Source organism: Sinocyclocheilus anshuiensis, unplaced genomic scaffold (assembly GCF_001515605.1).
Source record: "Sinocyclocheilus anshuiensis isolate Anshui unplaced genomic scaffold, SAMN03320099.WGS_v1.1 scaffold2090, whole genome shotgun sequence".
NCBI lineage: Eukaryota > Metazoa > Chordata > Actinopteri > Cypriniformes > Cyprinidae > Sinocyclocheilus > Sinocyclocheilus anshuiensis.
In genome coordinates, this window is record NW_015560626.1 from 204255 (window position 1) to 212381 (window position 8127).

General features: G+C 36.1%; 3 protein-coding genes across 6 annotated transcripts in view; 2 read left to right on the forward strand and 1 right to left on the reverse strand.

The window, feature by feature from the left end:
- lzic (leucine zipper and CTNNBIP1 domain containing) overlaps positions 1-1343 on the reverse strand; it is a 7098-nt gene extending 5755 nt beyond the window's left edge. For both annotated transcript variants that reach the window (XM_016478395.1, XM_016478394.1), the window contains exon 1: positions 1271-1343. The gene's annotated coding sequence lies outside the window, so the exon portion shown is untranslated. The remainder of the gene's footprint in view (positions 1-1270) is intronic.
- Positions 1344-1435: 92 nt separating this feature from the next.
- Positions 1436-4747, forward strand: nmnat1 (nicotinamide nucleotide adenylyltransferase 1). Of its 3 annotated transcripts, none has more exons than XM_016478393.1 (5): positions 1436-1500; positions 2036-2168; positions 2550-2733; positions 2963-3093; positions 4087-4747. In XM_016478393.1, the coding sequence occupies exons 2-5, from the start codon at positions 2057-2059 to the stop codon at positions 4479-4481; spliced, it is 822 nt and encodes a 273-aa protein (XP_016333879.1). In that variant the 5' UTR covers positions 1436-1500; positions 2036-2056; the 3' UTR covers positions 4482-4747. The 3 variants fall into 3 exon arrangements, with proteins under 3 accessions (XP_016333879.1, XP_016333877.1, XP_016333878.1); XM_016478391.1 differs by lacking the exon at positions 1436-1500 and adding an exon at positions 1584-1665 and having other exon boundaries at positions 2019-2168; XM_016478392.1 differs by lacking the exon at positions 1436-1500 and adding an exon at positions 1584-1665.
- Positions 4748-6715: 1968 nt separating this feature from the next.
- LOC107681992 (retinoid-binding protein 7-like) lies at positions 6716-8127 on the forward strand. Its single transcript, XM_016478396.1, has 4 exons — positions 6716-6818; positions 6979-7157; positions 7453-7554; positions 7647-8127. Exons 1-4 carry the CDS (start codon positions 6746-6748, stop codon positions 7698-7700), a joined length of 408 nt encoding a protein of 135 aa, XP_016333882.1. The 5' UTR covers positions 6716-6745; the 3' UTR covers positions 7701-8127.

Below are 8127 nucleotides of genomic sequence, written 5' to 3' on the forward strand. Positions count from 1 at the left end.
TACAGAACAAATCTTTCATTTCAGTTTTTCAGTTGAAATAAATATGTTTAAGGCATCTGTTAATTTATATACTGTATATATATATATGTGTGTGTGTGTGTTTGTGTGTGTGTGTGTGTGTGTGACCCTGGACCACAAAACCAGTCATAAGTAGCACGGTTATATTTGTAGCAATAGCCAACAATACATTGTATGGGTCAAAATTATCGATTTTTCTTTTATGCCAAAAATCATTAGGATATTAAGTAAAGATCATGTTCCATGAAGATATTTCGTAAACTTCCTACCGTAAATATATCAAAACTTAATTTTTGATTAGTAACATGCATTGCTAACAACTTTAAAGGCAATTTTCTCATTATTTAGATTTTTTTGCACCCTCATATTCCAGATTTTCAAATAGTTGCATCTCGGCCAAATATTGTCCTATCCTAACAAACCATACATCAATGGAAAGCTTATTTATTCAGCTTTCAGATGATGTACACATTTGAATAAAAAAAATGGACCCTTATGACTGGTTTTGTGGTCTAGGGTCACATATGAACTTTAATAAAATAAAATCTAAATTGTTACCAGTTGCATTCCCCCCAGTTCATCAACTAGTGTCATATTCCCAGACATCAACTTCTTTAATGACTCATTGAACTCGCTCAACTGTTCTAGTGTCTCTTTTTTGGTTTCTTCATATTCCTCCTCTTCAAGTTCTTCTCTGCAATTGAAAAAATAATCAAATTTGTGCATGTAACTGAATGTGTGTTACAGAGAACTGGTGGGATGCCATTACCTGCACTCCTCTAAATCCTGAAGCTGTTGCATTAACCGGTCCAGCTGTTCTTCCATGTTTTGTCTCAGTTTGCTTGTTTCTGATGTCCCTCTAGAAGCCATTCTTTATCTTTTGAAATAAATAACAGACACAAATCACATCTTTTCATACAAAACATGACATTTCCTACTGTTGCGACATATGTGAATGTAAGCTGATGTGATGCGATATCCACACAGGTATTTGAACTGAACTGATCAGAATTAGTATGCATTGTTGGCTGTATCAAGGTGAATACTGTTATTTAATCTTGGTTAACCATGAGAGATCTGGTATCACATCCATGAATACATGAAATAAATCACATTCTTTTGTCACCCTGCTTTATTCGCTCTCACTGCGCAGTTAGCTTAGCTTGCTCTAAAATATATAAAACCAAACAAATGTACGAACTGTAGAGTCCTAAACGACGTGGTTTTACGTGAATCAAGTAGTAACTCTCACCCGTACTTTTACCTCCAAAAACGTCCAACTGATAAAGACAAAATTACAAAAAGATTTAAGTTCCTAAATCCAGTTGCTAAGGTGTGGTTTGCTAGCACTATTTATCTTCAATAGAAATCCAATGGCTTTTCTGCGTAGACTCTGCGCAGAGTTGATTATCATGAACACACTCTGAACACGTATGAACTGCGCATTCAGCATTTGTTCCACAGCACTGGTATTACAACAAGGCAAAAAAGACGAATATTTTAAGAACTTCACATTCTGTCGGTCTTGCTGTTTGTTTACTATAGAGCAATATTTCGCTGCATCTGTTGGTTTAATAAAGTCGGTGAAGTTTTACTGAAACACTGCAGGCAGACAAATAGGAAGCACGAGACAAGTTTGTTGAATTGGTAAGAAGTAAACACGTTTAGTCCTGCTTTCATGACATATTATTGCGCATATTTGTGAAATGGCGTTTTATTGTATAGAATATCATTCCAAAACCCGTTTGAATCTTTAAGAATAGTTATTTATTACACTGTTTCCTCATGAACTATAGTAGTAATGCTAAATCTTACTAACGTTACCTAACGTTACACTTTTGAGACATGAAACGAGATTTTTAGTTGTGATATCCATTTAATTTATATATGTTTATATTTAATTACAACAACAATACCTCCAGAAGCAACGCTTTATTATTAATAATAATTTGTATATGTGTGTTATATATAAAATATGTTGTCTATGTATTTTTATCTAGATGACTTTTTTCTGCAGACAGCGTTTTTTATATGATCAATGTCATCACGAGAGAAACCAGTGGTGCTGCTGGCATGTGGGTCCTTCAACCCCATCACAAACATGCACCTGCGTATGTTCGAACTGGCTCGGGATCACCTTGAAGACACTGGTATGTTTTAAATTAATAATGTGTTAAAGGTATAGGCCTAGTTCACCCAAAAATGAAAATGTTGTCGTCATTTACTCACCCCGCAAGTTGTTCCAAACCTGTATGAGTATTTCTTCTATTGAACACAAAAGAACAACCAAACAGTTGACCTCCATAGTATAGAAAACAATTGTATTGATGTCAATGGCTACCAGCAACTGTTTGGTTACCAACATTCTTTGCAATATCTTCTTTTGTGTTCAGCAGAAGAAAGAAATTCATACAAGTTTGGAACAACAAGTGATGACGACAAAATGTTATTTTTGGGGTGAACTATGCCTTATTGTGTTATCACTCATCAAATATGCATATTTAACATACATAACTTTTTTGTGGACTTAGGAAGATACAGAGTGGTGAAAGGCATAATCTCTCCAGTTGGAGATAGCTACAAAAAGAAAGGTCTGATTGAAGCCCGTCATCGGTTAGAGATGGCTAGACTAGCCACGCAGAACTCTGATTGGATCACAGTGGATGACTGGGAGAGCCAGCAGCCGGAGTGGGTGGAGACAGCCAAAGTAGTTCGGTGGGAACATCTTAAGATCACGTGATTTCAGTGAACATTTCATTTTGGGTAAAGTGAAAGATAAATCTGACACACCCATTTTGTTTTGCAAGTATTGTGGTGTTTTCTATTTTTGCACGAGTTCCATGTCACGTCTGATCTTGTGTGGTTGGACGTCATATTTGATGTGCTACTACGTCAAGTTTTATGCCAAATTGACATTTAATCAGATCATTCTGATCTTTACTAGGCACCATGCAGAACTTATTTCCAGCGAGAACAACAATGATGATGTGGATACAGTGAGGTGTGGGAAGAGGAGAAAGCTGGAGCAAAATACAATCATCTGTCAGAGCTCTTCTTATATTAACACAAAAGAAGGTATGATAAAATAATCCTTCATAGGATAAATGTTCCTACTGCTCAGGGCGGTTAAAAGGGTGTTTACCTTAGAATGCCACTCTGTCACAATACCTTACAACAGGCAATGAAATTAACGGCTGTTGTGCCCTCAGGATAGCAGAGAAACAATGTACAGCGAGTTATATTTATGTGTTTACACAGTTCAGCACAATCTGCAGCTCTCAGCACTGTCTGTCAGCATTCCTCTGCAAGTGGAACACTTTGAAGCAAATGTATAGGTGTAATAAGTGAGAATTGAAGCAACTAATGAAGAGAAAAAGGAGAAATGCTTTTTGAGAACAGACCAGTGTTTCCTACTGGATTTTGCAGTAAGCACTGATTTTTACAGCAGTAACTGGTCCTAACAGTAATTAATTTCTTTGATGCCTCAGTGTCTCTTGATCCTTCAGAAATCATTCTAATATGCTGATTTGATGTGCAAGAAATATATCTCAATATCAATGTTGAAAACAGTTGTGCTGTAAAATGTGTGTGGAAAACATTATTTTTTAGGATTCTTTGATGAATATAAAGTTCAAAAGGATAGAATTCAGTTGAAATAAAAATCTTTTGTAATATTATAAATGTTTTTGCTGTCACTTTTGATTCAGTGTATTCTTGCTGATTAAGTGTTAATTTCGAATAATAATTTAAGTATAAAATCGTAATGACTTCAAACTTTTAAACGGTAGTGCAACTTATTATTTTTTTAAATAAGCTAAAATATAATTTATTTTGCTATGCCATTCTATTATGTTCTACGTACTCTGTCTTCATGCTTTAATAACATTTAGTTGCAGTAGAACAGCCTAACCATACTGTAATTAACATATAGTGTTAGCTTGCCCAAATGGCTTTGAAAAGGAGCACATTTTTCAAGTCAAGACTCATGACTTTTATAAAAAGATCCATGATTAAAGCAGTCAGTATCACTAGTATGATATGTATCATTGTCATAAATCTATATTTTAGACACCCCTCACCTGAACCTCCTGTGTGGTGCTGATGTGCTGGAGTCATTTGGTGTCCCCAACCTTTGGAAGCCAGAGGACATTGAGGAGATAGTGGGCCGCTACGGTGTGGCGTGCATCACCAGATGTGGCAGTGACCCTGAGAAGTTTATCAATCAGTCTGATGTGCTATACAAACACCGTAAGAACATCTGTATGGTTCGGGAATGGGTGACCAATGAGATCTCAGCCACCCATGTGCGCCGTGCCCTACGGAGAGGACAGAGTGTCCGCTACCTGCTGCCTGACCCTGTGGTGCGCTACATTCAGGAACACAGTCTGTATAGCGCTGAGAGCGAGCAGATGAATGCTGATGCTATCCTTGCCCCTTTTCAGAGATACACCAGCACTAACTAGACTGATGTTCTGCTGCTTTTGAGCTAGTTTCTTGTACTGTTTGTGGTCTTTGGTGGAGGGCTGGTCTGTTACCCACAGAACTTGATTCATAGTTCATTTTGCTTCCTTGAACTCATTTGGTTGCGAGTGATTGCTTTGCATTGTATCATGAATAATATAGGATACATTTTGTAAAATATTATTTGATTTGATTTTAATAAAGGTTGATACATTCATATAATTACTTTTATTGTAGTTCACTGCCAAACATAGAAAATCACTTTTAGAAGAGGAATTTTTATCAATTATTTTTGAGTTTTAAGCTCACTGTTTGCCTCCAATAAATGTTCTTCCATTTGGGTGCTAATAAATGTAAAATCTGGTTACAATCATCCTTTTCTCTTTTGGTAACACTTTATTTTAAGGTGTCCTTGTTACAGGTTTCATGTACTTACGATTATAATAACTGATTATAATAACAATAAATTATGCATAATTACATGCAAGTAACCCTAAACATATAGTAAGTACATGAATTTAATATTACTCAGTACTTAAATGTCCTTTAAAGTAAAGTGTAACCTCTCTTTTTTTATTATAATACATATCTGTAATCTTTAAAACAAAATGCTTATATAACAGGTTAAGGGTCATTGTGAAGGTATGATATGCCACATTTGCTCAGTGACATTTATTTGACAAGTGAGAACATCTGCTCTGAGCATTTAAACATCAGATATTTTTTATCTTTGTGTTTTAGTGCTGACATCTTGGCATGTGGAGAACAGGAGTTTGACAGTGAAGCTCTTACAAGCTTTTCCATAGTTACAAAACATGATCTTAATCTGAAGACCTGTTAGATCAGTGCTAATATATGAGGCCTTTTGTTTTAGCACACATAGACTAAATAAAAGTGGGAATTCCCAGGAATAACATGATTACCACAGAAACTTCCTTTCTGCCTTGCATATAGTGAAGTAGTTTGTTTCCTGTGAAGGTCACACTTAAACATATCCATTGTCATCTATATTCTCCTTCAGGCATGTCCTCGTGACCTGGTAAAATTTAGAAATACTAAACAAGAAAAGGACATTACCCGAGTTTCCCTGACTCACAAAACTCATACGAATGAAAGATTTATTTTGCATTCATTGATCAAATTAATGGGCCTTTTACTGATTGTGTCACTTTGGTTGATGACATTTGCATATAATAAAAACATCAGAGCAGGTGTAGCCTAATATGCACTTCCAAGTCACATTTGACACCTTGTAGTTTTGTTTATTGTGATCCGATTTGATTAATCAGTCGTGATTTACAAAAGATGTCTTAAGCTTTAACAGATGATCCACGATAGCCTACATTTTAAGCATAATTATTTTTATTCATTTTATTTTATCCATATAATGCCACTTAATTCAGTTGTAGTTAACACTTATTCATCCTCGCATGCTCAAAATAGTAAGTTTCGGTCTCTTTACTTATCATCTTTTAAGAAATTCACAGTAATTTCACGTGCATGATTGTTTTTGTTTGTGGCGCTCATGTGATGATGATGATGATGATGATGATGTCGTATGTGGGATCACTTGACAGTAATGGAACTTTTTTTTTTTTGCTGCTAAGAACCCTTTGTTCAAGTTACAAGGAAGAACAGAACAATGGAAGGCATGCAAACGAAGTTAACGAAAGTTAGTTGACACTTATTCATCCTCACATGCTCAAAATAGTAAGTTTCGGTGTCTTATCATCTTTTAAGAAATTCACAGTAATTTCACGTGCATGATTGTTTTTCTTTGTGGCGCTCATGTGATGATGATGATGATGATGATGATGTCGTATGTGGGATCACTTGACAGTAATGGAACTTTTTTTTTTTTGCTGCTAAGAACCCTTTGTTCAAGTTACAAGGAAGAACAGAACAATGGAAGGCATGCAAACGAAGTTAACGAAAGTAAAATGAGTGTGAATATCTTATAGGATTTTGTAATATACCGCTTATTTTATCAAGCGTCGCATTTTACATGACTTACTTAGCGTCTGAACAGGTGCTATTGTGTTTACGGGGGTGTTTTGCCAAACTATTTCCACACAAACACTTGCCAGACACGTTTTACTTTACGTAAGGTATGACCTTTAAAGAGTTGACGACGTGCAGATTAGAATACGTAGACTACTAAGCACCGCCCACTCAGCAATCAACACATATAAGTGCTGGGAATCCTTCCGTCTGTTATACCTTGCACCTTGTTTTCTACTGGAATAATTTGCAGACGGTTAACAAAATGCCTGTAAGCCTCTGTGGTACTTGGGACATGGTGAGCAACGTCAACTTTGAGGGATACATGATTGCTTTAGGTAAGAGTGCATTCTTTGTCCTGTGAAATTAATAATTGCTCTTAATTCTGTTGCTAAAACTGACAAATTGCATGTTTTATTATATGATATTATATTTATTATATTATTCCATTTTTTAATGTATGTCAGCAATAATAGATCCTAAACTCTCTTCTCACAGGGATCAGTCTGTACACCCGCAAGATCGCCCTGAAGCTAAAACATCGTAAAGTGATCGAGCAGGTGGGGGATCAATATGTCGTCAAGACTCTCAGCACCTTCAGAAACTACACTTTCTCCTTCAGAGTCAATGAGGAGTTTGTAGAGTTCACCAAGGCGCTGGATGACAGACACTTCAAGGTAGAGTGTTATCATTCTATTGCAACACATAATTTACTGTTATTACTATAGTAAGTAGTACATGTAACATGTAACAAGGACATGGTAAAATTAAATGTTACATTATTTATGTATTTATTTATTTATTTTCATGACATTCAATAGAACATATTTCATAGTAGAAAACTGACAGTCTTACTACACAAGAACACTGACAGCCCTTTAGGCTGTTTGAATACAAATATTTGCTGAAAAGATGATCTGGAGAATGCACTTAATGCACTGTTTGAAATTAAACCTAAATCTATTGGTGTAGTCTCTGGTGACATGGGAGGGGAACAAGTTGGTGTGCATTCAAAAGGGCGAGAAGAAGAACAGAGGTTGGGCACACTGGATAGAGGACGACAAACTCCATTTGGTAAGTGTGAAATTAAGCATCTTACACTATAAAAATCTGTAATACACGTTAATGTAATACACTAATACTCATACCTCTCAACCCCATTATAGGAGTTGCACTGTGAAGATCACGTCTGCAAGCAAGTTTTCAAACGGGTTGTTTGAGGTCCTGCTGTGGCGCTTGCTGTGAGAAAAGGTGTATTGATGTAAACAAAGTTGTTTACACTTCTAAGTCAGAGGAATATGAGGCAAGAAGAAGAACCATGAGTTTCAACTTCTGCCTCAAAGCCTGACTAATCACTTACATTCAGTGAGAGGCTTGCAGACTGAGCCAGAGTGTCTAGGAGCATGATGTATATTGCCACTAGAGGACGCCATAAGACCACGAACAAACAGAACTCAAGTCAACAGCAGTTTACTCACTGGAAACTGCATGTTGTCAATAGTTGTGCCACCATTGCCTAATCATGTTTACATGTAATACAAGAACCACATTTACAGACATTTAGCAATCTGTAATGTGCTTCTGTATTTCTGCAAGCCAGAATCATTATTTCACCAGAATATGACTAATTAAGGACTGTGCCTCTTT

Excerpts from the sequence above, each read along its gene's own strand:
- LOC107681992 (XM_016478396.1), top strand. The coding sequence starts at position 6,746 with ATGCCTGTAAGCCTCTGTGGTACTTGGGACATGGTGAGCAACGTCAAC. Across the intron at positions 6,819-6,978 it reads GGGATACATGATTGCTTTAG|GGATCAGTCTGTACACCCGC; the intron begins GTAAGAGTGCAT and ends CTCTTCTCACAG. Across the intron at positions 7,555-7,646 it reads AGGACGACAAACTCCATTTG|GAGTTGCACTGTGAAGATCA; the intron begins GTAAGTGTGAAA and ends ACCCCATTATAG.
- nmnat1 (XM_016478393.1), top strand. The coding sequence starts at position 2,057 with ATGTCATCACGAGAGAAACCAGTGGTGCTGCTGGCATGTGGGTCCTTC. Across the intron at positions 2,169-2,549 it reads GGATCACCTTGAAGACACTG|GAAGATACAGAGTGGTGAAA; the intron begins GTATGTTTTAAA and ends TTGTGGACTTAG. Across the intron at positions 3,094-4,086 it reads TTATATTAACACAAAAGAAG|ACACCCCTCACCTGAACCTC; the intron begins GTATGATAAAAT and ends TCTATATTTTAG.